This window comes from Fukomys damarensis, unplaced genomic scaffold (assembly GCF_012274545.1).
Source record: "Fukomys damarensis isolate Sample0158 unplaced genomic scaffold, DMR_v1.0_HiC HiC_scaffold_37, whole genome shotgun sequence".
Classification (NCBI taxonomy): domain Eukaryota; kingdom Metazoa; phylum Chordata; class Mammalia; order Rodentia; family Bathyergidae; genus Fukomys; species Fukomys damarensis.
Genome location: NW_022900949.1, coordinates 71,907,148 through 71,923,299, shown reverse-complemented (window position 1 = coordinate 71,923,299; position 16,152 = coordinate 71,907,148). Strand labels below are relative to the sequence as shown.

The 16,152-nt window shown below is 33.1% G+C and overlaps 1 protein-coding gene across 1 annotated transcript in view; it reads right to left on the bottom strand.

Moving 5' to 3' along the window:
* Nucleotides 1–16,152, bottom strand: part of Plod2 (procollagen-lysine,2-oxoglutarate 5-dioxygenase 2) — a 59,102-nt gene that overhangs the window by 36,310 nt on the left and 6,640 nt on the right. The window contains exons 2-6 of the mRNA XM_033759688.1: nt 15,828–15,964; nt 8,009–8,172; nt 5,006–5,118; nt 1,998–2,061; nt 338–435 (exon numbers count right to left, since the gene is read on the bottom strand). Of these exons, the coding sequence (XP_033615579.1) occupies nt 338–435; nt 1,998–2,061; nt 5,006–5,118; nt 8,009–8,172; nt 15,828–15,964 (576 nt within the window). The remainder of the gene's footprint in view (nt 1–337; nt 436–1,997; nt 2,062–5,005; nt 5,119–8,008; nt 8,173–15,827; nt 15,965–16,152) is intronic.

Below are 16,152 nucleotides of genomic sequence, written 5' to 3'. Positions count from 1 at the left end.
ATGATCCCTTAATGACCTAAACAGTTCCCATTTGGAGACAACACTGGGCATTAGAGAAGTCTGATTCCTTCTCAAATATGGTACTACAGTATTAAATAAAACACTAAAATGAAATTTGCTACAGATAAAATAAAAAGTTATCCTGCTAAATAAAAATCTTCAGTTTGGTTGATTAATATTAAATCAGAAGATACAATGTATAAAAAATGAAGTAACTAAATTGTTCACATCAAAATGAAGTTTTTAAAAGAATCTTTTTAAAAGACGGCATTCGAATCATTTTTCCATAGTCTACCTCTACAAAAGAGAAAGCAAAATGAGAGTCACAGTGCCTCACCTTGGTGGGTCCATTTCCATTAATTGCCACTGGTAATGTTTCATAAAACGTATTCTTAGCTCTGGTTTTGCCATTTTCAAATTTCAACACAACTTCATCTGAGTTAAAAACAGAAAATAGGCTTTAGTAATTTAAAACATATGTGTGTCTGTGTGTGATGTGTATTATAAAATTTCTTAGAATACCCATATGTTGTAATACTTAGAAACTCTGCCTACACCAAGGCAGCAGACACTCAAAATGCAAGATGACACTGACATTAATTTAGGTTAACAGTTCCCGCACTCCTCCCTCTCTCCACCCTGGAACCAGCAAAACAACTGAGGTGTTAAGCCACTGGGCTGTCTAGCAGAAAGAAAGTATTTGTTCAATCTTGCCTCAGCCCCTTGATGATACTGTAATGTCAGTCAAGTTAATTTTCTTTTTTTGTTGTTATTTTCACAAATTTTGATGTGTGTGGCACTGGGGACTGAATCCATGGTCTTCACATTAAGCTACATTCAAAGCATCTTTTTTATTTTTATCTTGAGATAGGGTCCCACTAAATCGCTAAACTGGCAGACATGAGCTCCCAGAGTGGTGGAATTGCAAGCATGCACCACTATACCCAGTCTAATTAAATTATTTGACTCAATTTATTCATCTGTAGAATGGGATCCATACCACGATAGGGTAATTATGAAGACAGTAACAAAATATGTATGGTGAATAGAATACTACCTAGCATAAGCAAGTTTTTGTAACAACTGTCATCTACTAATAGTATTTCTAGTTCTTAAAAATAAAATGCAATAAAATACAGAAATATAAAGTCACGATCAGAAGCTGGTTTTTGTTTTCTAGTTCCTTTATTCACACTGCCTTAGCACCCCAAACTGAATGCCTTCTGATCTACATATTGCAGTACTGTATGTTTGCCATATAGTTTAAATGGATCTCACTCTGTAGGTGAGACTGACCTGGTACTCACTATGTAGCTCAGGCTGGTCTCCAACTCACCGAGATCCTCCTGCCTCAGTCTCCCGAGTGCTGGGATTACAGGCGTGCACCACCACGCCCGACAAGTTTAAATTTTTAATGTAGTACTGAAATAATGAATTGAGGTATTTTGATTTTTAATATATTGACTATTCCTATGTATTAATATATTTTCATGAGGATATATGTTCTGGATTAATATACAGGTATATACATGTACAGACACAAGAGAGTACACACATGAATTCTTTACAGACACACATGAACACACATATTTAAAGTCTTTCACATTTGTCATGAGCTACCATTCAGCTGAATCAAAAGGAGCTACTGTAATACTTCTGGGTAATGCACGATAGAAGGAAATTAGACTGAAAAATGTGTAATAATGAGATATAATTAATTCATAAATATATCTAAAATACCCAGATCTTAAAACACTAAATTTTAAATTACCTAAAGCCAGAAGCTCACCTTTTTCAAATTATTTTTGGGGAATAATTTTAACTTAATGTACTGAGCTATACCTGATTTAAGATGAAGTTCAGTAATTTTTAAGGTTGCAATACATATATTGTAAATCTTAGTCACAGCTCAAAGATGAATATAACAAAAGGAAAGATAGTTGAAAACACAGTTATTCATTTGTACACAGAAACAAACCAGGATTTACAAAACATACCAGTAGCTCCATTTAAGGCCTGGAAAATTTTGCATTTGTGATCCAGTGTGATGTTAAAAGCTTCCTAAAATAGAAGAATAGAGAAGATACTGGAAATGATAGCAAACACCACCATTGTATTAATATAATTTGTTATCTGGAGAATTTATAGCTTAAAATTCTTATGTTAAGATGAATAAAAATTCTTATGTGATTAAAATATTTAGCTACGACAGAGATAGCTGTAAGTATAACTTACTATAAAATATATTTTTAAAAATCATGTTTTCAAATGATAGAACACACAAATACACAAATTTAAGAGAATTTTAGAACTGTATGTCCTTCATATAAAAAATTTTAAAAACATTAATTTATATTAATTGAATGACTATAAAAATTTCAAATTAGTTTATTTTTCCAAAAAAACAATTAACTTCAGGAATGATCTCTCTAGGCCTATAGCAGATTATACATTGTTTCCAACATTCTCCCCTTTAATAACAGAACTCAAATTTTTCAGTATAGCTTATGTGCTTGAAAAAAAACCAAAATTTCATTTATGTGCTATGTGTTGCCATATAAATATGTTCTAGTCACAGAAAAATATTAGAAAAAATCCTGTGAGATGTCTAGAAAGACTACTTAAAGAAACGTGATGAAACTGAGATGGCCCATTTTTTATTATTCTGCCTTTTTGCTGCTCAGAATACAGATACCATGGTTGGTGATAAAGTTGTCATCTTGGACAAGAAAGTCACACTAAAAATATGAACTATGGACCAATGGTCAAATAACGAAGAACTATCTATCCCTTTTGATACCACAAAGTCACTTTAATAGCCTTGCACTCTTTAATTCTCTAATGATAAAGGAAAAACTAAATAGGTAGATAAAATATCTACCTTATTTAGAGTACTGTTATTTTACACTGTCCTATTTTAAGAGTTGCAGTATTCTTTTTTTTTCCTCATTGAGTTTATTGGTACATTTTAGGTATACAGTACAGTTACATTCATTATTCTGATCTTGTAGCTTTACCTGACAGGTCTTGGTTCTCATTTTTTCCTTGTCCCTGCCCTCCCTTCACCCCCTCCTTCCTTCCCCATTACTTTTTATTTCCGTTTTTTTCATTTTCTCCTGTTTTTTCCTTCCCTTATAACCTTTCCCCTACCCTTCCCACTTCCCTACACCTTTACCCCTTTCTCTCCTATTTCACGTTGTCAATTATCTCATTTGGATCTTATGTACTATTATAGTTTATTCACACCAGAGAAACTATTCGGTATTTATACATGTGTGAGTTGCAGTATTCTTATTCATGAAGGGGATAAGGTTCTTTGTGTATACCAGCCCTGCAGATCCTTAAGCCTTAAATTTTTTGGAGAAATTCATCATCTCTTTACTCCTGGATTTATATACCCATAATTTCTAAATTCTCCAATTGGCTATTTTCTGGGCTTCCACCTAATAATAACACTCCACTACAGTAAACACAAGCAATATCCCATCTGGGTCACCAACCATATGGACATATATCAGGGCCTTGTGTCTTCAGTGTTTTTCATAGACTATCAACCATGTTTCAAGGTTTCACAGGTAATGTTAAAATTAAAAAGCCTTATTCCTATCATTTGAAAATGTGTCTAGTGTGAGAAACTGAAAGTGTAAATAAGGACTAAAAAGTATAATAGATACTGTGAAACAGGAAGAAAAGGGGCAAAGGGGAAGTGGGAGAGGTAGGGGAAAACAAAGAAAGAAATGGAGTATGAGAAAATAAAAATATGGAAACAAAGTCTTTGTAGATGGGGGGATTGAAGGGAGAGCAGGGGAACAGGGAAAAAATAAAAACCAAGATGGATTACATAAAGGTGCAAATTTCCAATGATGAATGTCATTATATTGAATTCCTTAAAAGTTCCAATAAAATTTTTTTAAAATTTTAAAGTGTGTTTTACAAATGACATTGGGTGAACATACCATGTTGGTGTCACTATCGTATGAAAAGGAGGAAAAAATGGGGAAAATTCTGATTTTGCTATTCAGCAAAATTAGATCCATTTCCTAAAATGTTACTGTATAAAGTGTTACTATGTGACCTCAGTTTTGTTTTTGGGGTTTTTTTTTGTTTTTTTGATACGGAATAGATATAAAGTCTGGCCTCTCACCCATCTAGGATAAAAGAAGCTCAGAAAGATATAAAAACCTTTGCAAAGTTAAAAGGATTATGAATGAAAATGAAAATACACTAAGTATTTTAAAACTACAAAAGTATATGGTATGAAATAGCTGCAGAACAGCTTTTGTGAAAAAAAAATATAACTGCAAGACAGAGGGAATAAAAGGAACACACATATCATATATTGTGTGTCTTAAGAAATGACAGCTGTCTGTTTCAAAATTTGACAAAAATCAATTCTAGACCAAGGTGGCAAAGCTATGGCACACAGGCTGCAGGTAGTTGTTTGTTGTCATGCAAAGCTCTGAAGGGCTGGCCATCACTGCTCTAGACGCAACTGGGACTTATTTCACTGACTCTAAATCTCCAGGCTCTGAAGTTTTAGTGATGTAATTTGTTCTTTTATTGTGAGGCAACCTAGAAATTAGTACACAGCAGCAGTAGGATTATAATTCTAGTGTGAGAGCTGTCATTCCGTTTTTCTATCAACTTGTTTCAATATGAGTTTCAATATACATAACTATTGGGGAAAAGTCAGGCCTTGCATCATTATTTTTCTTCTCTCTGACTCACCCATATTTGTTAAGGTTGTTGTCTTGGCCACCAAAAGAAGTGTGTGGACCCATTAAACTACTGTCAATCCTCATCAGAGGAGAGAAACCCATCTCATTTACTCACTGTTTGTATATTTCACTGACTTCTATTAAAGCATGTTACTGACAACAATATTTTGCAATTTAGTTTTCCAATTCCCACACTATTAATAAAATCACATTTCTGACCGCTCCATATTAATACAATTAACAAAGCAACCAAAACAACAAAACAAAGAGAAAATGCATGCTGTTACTCTTTGTAGTGGATCAATGTAAATTTTAGTATAAAATAACTGATCATCATCATTATCCTGGAGATTCCATTGTTGAACTATACGGTTGATATATGGAGCATAGCCAATAAATCCTGCAACAAAGCAAAGGTGAAGTACGGAAGTTAGGATTCAAAGAACAAACCTCGATCTATGTTAAATCCATTAAATCACTACACATAAATACGAAGCCATGAGACCTAACCCTTAGGTTGGAAGTTCACAGCTCATGATGAAAAAAATATTGAATGGTATTTGTTTCATATATAAGCTATGATAGAATGTTACCATCAATTAGAAAACAGAAAATAATCAAAGACTTTTATATAAATGCATTCCTAAAGTTAACTGGCAAAACAGGAAAACTCATATTTTCCAAGGCTACTAAAGGAAAAAGATTTACTAGGAAAGGAATACAGTAAGACAGAAGAATTTTCTCTGGCCTTCTAAAATGTTCTTCTTGGATCTTTTGCAAAGGATTCACAGTTTCTGAAAGAAGGAAATCTCTACTACAGTGGTTTTAATGTCAGTGCCAGAGATGTTAATGCCATCAAAAGAATGTTGGATTTGTCACTGACTACAAAAATCCCCAAGAATCTTATATCTAGGACATTTGGAGAATTTTTCCATTACTTGAACCAATCATTATTGTGCCTGCTAAAGCATTTCCTGGCTAAGTTCTGTGTGTCATTGTCTGGAAAAAGGAAGTCTAAAATTGGATTATTCCCTTTGGCCTTGTAGCAAAAGCATTAAATATACCAATAACATTTGTCTATGAAAGACACAGACAACAGGATCATTTTTCCCATTGAGCCTTCCTTTAAATTTCAGAAATGCAGCCAAGCTGCTATGTTTCACTGAACAATGTTACTCCTATTAATTCAAATAAAACCTAAGTTTTTACATTAAAAATAAAATTTTTCTCATAGGAATAATAGAATTAAAAGAAACAGATGTAAGAATAGTACTGTTACCTAGAGAAAGGAAAAGAAAAAGATGACAAAAGCCAGTCAATGATTGTTCCTTTTCTGTTATTTTTAGCAAATAAAAAATCCTAACACACTGCAAGGTAATATACTTTAAATTCCTTTGAATAATATTTTATGGTAAAAATATACCAAGTGCTATATAACATTTTCAATTGGTTTATATTAGTGCTTATTAAAAATTAAGTTTATGCTTTTTATAAACCAAAATGTCCTCAAATACATAAAAATTAATTACATCTATTTTTATAGTAATATATATTTTATGTGGTCTCTATGTCCCTCAAGTAACTAATTCTCAACATATCACCCATGAAATGCCACAAACTTACTGAACACATTTCTAGTTTCTACCATCTCTCTGATAATTCTGACTACAGAAAGGATAAAGCTGGTGCTTTGATATCCTTGTAAAATCCCTTTCACGCTTATACTTTTTCTTAACGGCACTTATTTGCTAATATTTCCTGTTTCCTCAACACCATAAATCTGTCTGAGATTCAGCCAGCCATGTGAATTGATATATCACTACCTGAATGAACTTATATCAGATTTCACTATGTGTCCATTTTTGGAAAAAATTAATAAACATAAAATAAAAACTCTCTGAATTCAATAGTTTAATTTTTCCTTTAAAAAACTAAGCTTCAAACTAATAGGACATGAGATAAATTTCAAGATTAACATGTTGTTTCTGAGGCTCTGGCAATTCAGAGGCTATGAAATGGAAGCAGCACCAACCCAAGTACAGGGTGCTCAGGCAGAGAAGGGACAGTGTGGCAGCACCTAGGAAGAGACGCTGAAGGTTCACAGCTGGAGATCCCAGGGGGAAGGAGTGCCAAGGCAATGAGAGTAGAGAAACTGATACAATAAACCCGAGATTCTGACTGGAACATCGAAGTAAAATCCAAAGGGGAGAAAAATGGTCAAGAGTTTTTGCATAAACCATTTCTGTACTAAGATAGGAAAAAAGGAAGCTAAAACTAAGCAGTGCAATTTGGAATGTTTCAGAAGTTCAGTATCTATATGGACTGACAAATTCCAAATACAACTATGGAAATGGGTTGATACAGTATGGATGAAAAGAGATGAAACTGAGGAATCGCTGAAAACTTAAATCACTTTGTAAGGATATATTTATCATAAATGGCTAAAACAGAGTCTAGAATATAGATTTACTGCTACTTGAAATATCATTTATTTTAACTAGCTTGAACAGCATCAGTTATATGTGTGGCTTACCCACAAAAATCCACTTTCCCAATGTGGCTTGCAATCTACATTCAACTATCTTCTCTAACATCCTTCATCTTATTTGGTGTATCTTCTAGTCATCTTTATATCAATCAAGCTCAGTCTAAAGGAGAAACTTTGAAGTCCTAGCAATGTCCAACATCAAACTTCATTTTTAAAAGTGTGAGGGGATAATTTGTTTTTTAATCCATGATGGCACAGGTACTGCAACGCTTTCAGTATATGTAGACAATCAATGTAAAATCTAACTACTGATTTCAAGATAAAAAACATATTTATTCCAGTGTATTTCAAGTTAGATCAAATTAACCATTTTTAAATTACATAATTAGAGACTGAAAAAGGACTTTTACTTAAGACAGGAACTTCCTAAACCTATTTTACTAAAATTCTCACTAAAGCTGTACATAGTACTCTACATATTTGGATGCATGATACTTTTCCTTGAAAAATGGAAAGTCTTTAGAAGTCACTTAAATTTAAACAACATGATGTATGTCCACTATTACAATGTGAAAATTACAGCATCTACATTGCCTAGTTTCTCAGGAAAATCAAATAACATAAAATATGAAAAAATCTTTTGTCACTTTTAAACTGTTGTGGATTTTAGACTGACATTTTGATAGCACAATTTGATAATGGTTATTTAAAGCTTCACATGTACTACATTTTTTTAAAAGTTGCTTCATCAGTATTTAAAATTTACTAAGACTTTAAACCTTTCTCTCCATATCTTACCCACCTCCTGAATTCAGGTAGCGTTTCCCAATGTGTACAATGGGATACTTGTCTGCCAGTCTTTTATCTGGCCACAGAATTCCATCTGCTGCAAAGACTACTTTGTGGTTTGTCTTTTGGAACTTCTTTAGAACTTCTTCTGGACCACCAGCAAATATAACATCAAAGCTGTTTAATGAAGGAGGAGCAAGTTTTAAAATATACATATTGGAATTTTAGACACACAAATCAAGAGAAGATCACTAACAAAAGTCAGAATTTAGAACCCCACATAAGATTATTACTAGCTATTTTCAGAGGACATCAAACAATTTTCCCAAATTTATATTATATAGATTGTATGTTAGGCAAATAAAAGATTTTCTGCAGCGATGTCAATATTTCTTCAATAACTGACTACAAATCAAAATTCTAAAAGTGTTGAAATGTTAGAAATAGTTATTAAATATTATATAATAGATAATTCAGATATAATCTTTTACAAAAGTCACCATTAAAACTGCCTAATATTTCAATTCCTAATATTTCTCTATCATTTTTGAAGAATTCATTATCTTTCACAGGCTTAAATATTAAATATCACTAATGACATAATTCAATGTCAGAATTTTATTGATTCGCTACTATCAAAAATATTTCCTCTCTGAAGTAAGTTCTCTATTCATTACAACCTCAAGTTATTTTGGTACCAGGGAATGAACTCGGGTCCTTGCCCTTGCAAGGCAGGCCACCAAACCGCTGAGCTAAATCCCCGGCCCTGTTTTGCATTTTTATATCAGTGTGCCTCAACCCCAAATTTTTCCAGAGGTGATAACTCAATGACTTATTCCAGGTGGCAAACAAGAGAAAACCAACGCTTTGGATTCAGCATCAGAACTTCCTAATAGCTGTTATTCTGAATGCACTGCTGTCATATCTGATCAGAGGAATAAAAAAGCTTTTCCATATGCCTTTTTCAGCTAGATTTAAGCTCAAGAAACCAGTGAGAATGTTAGGATAATTTACGGTTCAGGTTAGATTTAATAATTTATGACTTACCATATATGAATTCCTTTATCAAAATAAAACACACTATTTTTATCTTTCTCAAAGTAAAACTCCAATAAATTTTTTCCGCTTAAATATATCAGCAAAAACACTGTAAGTTTATACTCACTGTTTAGACTTGTGACAGAGATGACAATTCACCCCCAAATCCATCTCATGCTTTTGTTTTAGTAATGAAATCCCAAAGTGTAAGTTGGATGCATAGCCATTATGCCTAGAAACTACTGTGAAGCTAGATGGGGCCATATGACTAATTCTGTCCAGAAAAACACGATCCGAACTAATGTATGTAACCTCCAGGTAGGTTGTCCTTTAAACACAAAGCTGCCTGTTCTCTATTTCCTCTCTTTCTTTCCCTTTACTGTAAACAAGTGCAAAAGTGAAAAACACTGGAGTCACACACACACACACCCTCATCATATGGTCCCATCCTCACAGTTAAACAAGATAAAATTAAAATTTTGAGAATGCACAAATGAAATTTATAATTTTGCTACATTAAATTTTAAATCATAGCAAGAGTAATATTGAATGGTTATTAGAGAGAAAGATAGCTTCATTTCAAATTGTTAGGAATTAACTTGTATCATTTGTTTTACTTCAGTCATAAAAATAATACTGTAAAAATTAAAATATCTATATATTTACATCTATATCAGTAGATAGGTATTGATGCAAAGTGGTTTGGTTTTTTAAATTTTTTTTTAATTTCCAGAATCAACAGGCAAGAAGTTGCTAAAACTATTAATAGCATAATGATAGTGATTCATAGTCATATATTTTAAGTTTGCCATATGGGTTTCTAATACCAGTTCTGCTGTCACTTGCTGTCAGAGTAATTCACATTTGACAAGTTATTGCAAGTATGTAAACTTTAGTTTCTTTATCAAGTAGGAGAAAGTAATTATCAAGCCAAGTAATTATGGAAATTTAATTAAAAATTAACAATAGGTGATAGATTGTAAACACTCAATAAAGTTAGCAAAAAGTAAGATTCTTACTAACTAAAGGAAAGGGGGTAGTATGAAGGGAAAGGAAGAGTGTAACTCATTTTTAAGTTTCTACCAATCTGTAAATTAAAATAATTTTATTTTTGGCCTAAGAAAAATTTCCAAAATAAAATTTTAGATCTGAATAAAAGTGATAAAAACCTCAAACAAACTGTTCTGGGCCTATTTATTTATTCTGGTACTGGGATTTAAACTAGGGGCCTTGTGCTTGTGAGGCAGGTGGCAGCACCACTGAGCTAAATCCACGGCCCCCATGCCATTTATTTTAAAAATAGCTAAATTAGCCTGACTTTATAAAACTCAAATTTCCCTTTTTCTTGTAGGTACGACTGATTTTTTTAACCTTATATCTTTAATAGATGTATTTGCCCCAATTATTGATATTTTTATTGCAAATTCGTTTTTATGGATAATTGAGTCATGACAAGCAAGACCACTTCTCTGAGGCAGAGAATTCATTTGAATTATATAGAAACCCAATATATTTTTTGGAAATGGGAAAAATATACCACTTATGTCAGAGCATCATATGATTGGGAGTTTAGGCCAAATTAACTTAAAATTTTTGTAGGTAGTGACACATATTCAAAAGTTAGAGAAACAAACTTTGAGGGGGTGGCGTGCTCAATGGTAGAGCACTTACCTAGCGCATGGGAAGCAAAATATTCATGTTCCCAAGGCTTCTCACACTTAGGTTCAATCACCAGCACCAGAAAAAAAAATTGTTATAAATCCAACTTAGGAAAATGACTGTTTTCCATCTTTAAAGCCATAAGTGATAGACATAGAAAGTCAATGGCTTGCAAAAGAAGAATTGTGGTAATTTATTTTAATAACATATTTTTAAAGTATGTATTACATTTAAATCAGGGTCCAACTGTCTCAAGGCAAAATGGAAGAGAAATTATTTTCACATAATGCATATAAGAATTCAACTTTGAACAGAAATGTTAAGTTGCTGAAACTTTCCTCAATTCATTCTACCAGCATTGTTATTTCTGCATTTCAGTACTTCAGAAGTCTTTGAATCTATTTAAAATGTCTCTCAAAGGCAAGAAAGTTTTTCTACTTAAAATTACTTGGGCCACAAAAGCTCAGTCAAAAATTTTTTAAAACAAAAGAATGCACAAAAGTCATAAAAATAATTCTCATGGGAGCTCATTCTATTTAAATATGAAGGATAAAATACAACTTTCCACATTTAACTCCTAAGTCCTGCAAAAACCACGAGTCCACCCCGATACGTTAGTGTTCTGTCTCCAACAGGTCAGTGAGACTTTTACAGGTGTTTGTCCTTCTGTGTTCCATTTCTGTGGTACCATCAACCACATAGTCACCCAGACTGAAAATCTTTCAGCTTGGACTCCATCATGGACCCTGTCATTAAATCTTTTACCAAATCCGATTGATTCCATCTACTTAATCTATTTAGCATTCCAATCTTCTATCATACAGTATCACTAGAAGGCATTGGCCTAGATTAGTGAAAAATACTACAGGCCTCCCCATTACTCAAGTCCTTCTCATTTCTAAATAGGACTATCTGACAAACTCTCCTGAAAGTGCCAGACACCAGACTAAATCAGTGTTTTTGGACTACGGCAGTAGTCAGAAGATATTTTTTCTCCAACCTTTTACAGAAAATCATTTAAAGTTAGAGGTCACATGGGCTCTGCCAAATGACTAACTCTGCACCTGTTTTGCAGAAGTCACTACAGATATATGGAAAAATATGAGCATAGCTGTGTTCCAATAAAACCTTCTACAAAAATAGACAATGGACTGGAGCAGTTACTGACCTCTGACCTACAGAATAAAATCTAAATAAATCAGCATCACACTAATAATCTTCTGTTAAGTAAACTATTCTGAAGTCAAACTGAATTATCTGATCTGTCATCTATGAATTTCCTCCTGATGTTACCCTCCTCCCCACATAAGACTCATTATTCTCCCAATTTGGTCCAAACTGTCCACCTTCAGGGAACATTTCCAATGCCACTTCCTCTACAAACCATTCTTTGGCCACCTTTACTGGAAAACATTTTTTCCTTCCACTTAGCTCTCAGAGCTCTTTTCCTCTCCCCTTTCACCAAGTGTTTTACTTTCTGCTCTTAATTTTTTTTTTTTTTTTTTGGTACCGGGGATTGAACTCGGGTCTATTGTGCTTGCAAGGCAGGCCACCAAACCGCTGAGCTAAATCCCCGGCCCTCTGCTCTTAATTCTAAGAGTGTATCTTATACCAAACCAGACATTCCCTTCATATGCTAGATTAATATCTTTATTTATCTGAATATACCCTTAGCCTTGGACTTGAAGATGGTCACTAAATATTTGTTGAACAAGTTAATGAATGAATGCATCAACAAGAAGCAAGAGCTACAAAACAGCCAGAAAAGAAAGCAACAAATGTGTTCCCTAACCCTATTTGTTGTCCTTTCCAATTTAATACTTTCTTCAGCATCTCTCATATAAACTTAAAACAAGTTTATAATCATCCAAACTAGCATTAATGTCTAAAAGCCTAAATATAATGAAACAGAAGTAATGATACCTGACAATTCTATCATTTATCATATATTCACCTCTTTATTTCCAGAGATAATCATTAGACTAATTCTCTGTTAACTACACTTTAACATACCTGTGTGTGTGCACATACAAACACACACACTCACGCACACACACACACACACACCACAGCTGAAAATATCCATTCAAAAGAACTTGCAAAATTAATGATAAACCTCTTTATTTCCAGAGATAATTATCATTAGACTAATTCTCTGTTAACTACACTTTAACATACCTGTGTGTGTGCACACACAAACACACACACTCACGCACACACACACACACACACACACACCACAGCTGAAAATATCCATTCAAAAGAACTTGCAAAATTAATGATAAAAAACACAATGGAAATGATTATATAAATTTTAAGAATTCTGGAAAGAGGAAAATTAGTGTAAAATTATTTTAGAAGAGAAGTAAGCTTTCATGAATTCTCCTTCAAATGCTGTGTAATTTCATTTGCTGAATGTGAAATCCTTACTAAGGCTGGACAAGCGCAGAGGCACTGAAGACACAGCCAAGCTGGAAGAATATTTCTCCAGGCCATTTTCAGAGACTGGTCTAGCAGTGGAAGAACACCTCGCAGAGAGAGAACAGGGACAAAACAGCAAGCTGTGGACTCCTCTGCTGTCTGTGAAACTGAGTCTCCTGATGCTTCTGGATCAGACTATAAATTATAAAATGATAAATTAAATGACAATCTCTCTCTTGTTTCAAAATAGAAGTTCAGATTATTTTTGAGACATTAGAACTTTTTAAAGGCCAATATGAATTTGGTGCATAATAAGTGTCCATTGAACCAACAGAGAAATAAATCTTTTCTTTAAATCCTCTACATTTATGACATAGGTTAAATGTCCCAGATACAACATACATGAAACAATTCCAAAGCTAGGATTTTTTCCCTGTGAGCTGCCCCACCACAGCAAGCTGTTACCATATTTTACATGTAATACATGCTGAGAGGATGTTAAATAAGAGGGAAATTCAAGGAATAGACAAATTGGTTTAGGAATACATGCATACACGAGATAGTCACACAAAGTAAGCAAACATGAGTATATTCAGAGAAAATAATTCACATAAACATGACCACCACACCCTTCTTTTGGGTACTGACTGCTTCATCCTCACTCAAACACATCTACTAATATGCCCACTCAAAACTCAGGAAACATTAACAGGAACATTTGACAACGTTTAAAAAAATCACTTATTTCCGACCTAATTGCTAAACACATTTTACACTGTTCTAGATGAAATACTGGCAGTGCAATATATTTAAGTGACAGCTAATGATTTTAATTTTTCCTTCAGAAAAGAAAGAAACAGTATAGAAACAAGAAACAATTATGTGTTTTGGCTTTCAGACTAATATAATGAAATGTTGTCCATCATTAATGACTAGGTTCTTTGTTTCTGCACACTTCAACTGTCATCACCGCCAGGGAGGATGAGTCCATCAAATAAATGTAACATTCTTAGTTCAAATTATACACAGAGTATTTGAAAAGCTTTGTTTCCAGAAAATTTTTACTCTGTCTTTTGTATGAACTATGTAAGACAATACAAAAGGCAAGCATAGAGTGTATGTAGCAGTAACCTGAATTACAAGACGTACAAAATGTTTATTTCATAGAATACAAATGAAGTCTGGCTGTCCTCAAAATAATACATGCAAGTTATACTTAATTATGCCAACAAAATCAGAAAAGTTATATTTTCACAAACAATTAGCAAAATGGCTGAGGAAAATGTTTCACTATTTTTTTTGTAAAAGTAAATAATGCCAAAGAAATTATGTCAATAGTCAGTGTGTTTTTTTGTTTTAACATGCATGTTTCTTCCACATTTAGTTTTGTTTGTAGAATTAGGCTATATGTGAGAATTTCTTGAAGATTAGATCTGCTTATACTTCTTTTTCTACAGTGTTATATTCAAAACCTGAATCATATTTTGGGCTCAACACATGCATACTGAATAAAAAATTAAAAACTTGCTCACTGATCCTACTTTTCCAGTAAAAAATAATGTACGCTGACAAGCCAGAAGAAACAAACGTTGGTTGATACATATCAGAGGGCATACTGTCACAGTCATAGTTTCTCATTCAAATTCCATTTTTTAGTAATTTTAATTCTTTAAGATTCAAACATTTGGATGGTTTTCTGCTTTTAAAATTCATTTTATTTCTTCAAGTGAGCAATAAAAAGAATCTTTAAAAATGATTTCAAACTATTCACCATAACTCTTCTTCTAAGGTCTCTTTTTGATGCAATTCACCGTTACCCAACATTGATGGGTTCCAGACTATTGTGTCCTGAAAACATGTAAACAATTCATGGTACAAAGCTCCAATGTGCAGAATACATAAAAACTAAACCAGAGTGCTTAGGCACACTACTGAACAGCAGAGGTTTGCGTGATTAGATTACACTTCCATTTCTGGCCAGTATTTATTTATCTTGGACCAATCTCCCAGCACACAGTCATCTAGAAAACAGCTGAGATAATAATTTCACTTGTTTATTCATTTTAATTGTGTATATCAGCTTTTGCAGTATACCTATGACTAACATCATAGGTTTCTTTTTTTGAAATTTAGTCCTCCTTGCTACTCTTCTTAGTTAGCAATTGCTAATTTTTAAATTTTATCTCAATATCAATATCTAATTTTTAAACAAATAGATCAGTAAAATTACCAGTTTCTATATATTGAATTTTTTTTGTTTAGTTTTGTTTTTGTTTGTTTTTTTGAGACAGGGTCTTACTATGTCATCCAGACTGGCCTTGAACTCAAAATAATCCTCCTGACAGCCTCCCAAGTGCTGGGATTATAGTCATGCATCTAGCTCCATACTGAATTAAGTAGATACATTCATAACCAAAACTGACTGGGTTACATTTCTCAAAATGTAAATTCAATGTACTCATAATTCACCTTTAGCTCAATATTAAGCCTAAATTTCATAAAAATGTTAGTTTATACCATGTTTTCCCATTAGTGCTTACAGTAACTTGCCAACTTTGATCATATTATGTGATGTCACATTACAATTTTATACCTATGAGTTAAATCTAGTTTTTAAAGTGATTTCTAGTTAGCAAGATAATTTAATATACAGATATAAATTCAACTTTTAAAAAATAATATAGTCTGAAAAATCCATTAGGTATTTCTCTTACCATTCAGTAAACAAGATAACCATATCTTCTTGACTGGCATAATGTTCCATGACTTCTTTCATTAATCTTACTTTTTGGCCCCCTCCAATACTATTAAGACCATCACCACCTCTCCACTCTTCTCCTTGACCAAGAACCTATAAATAAAATCAACAGTTCATCTTTGAGCAAAGCTCAAATAGTTCTATAAAAATATAAAAGTCAGGGCTAGAGATTTAGCTCAGCGGTGCCACTGCCTGCCTTGCAAGTGCAAGGTTCCAAGTTTGATCCCCTGTACCAAAAAATAAATAAAATTAAATTAAAAAATATATATATATATATATAT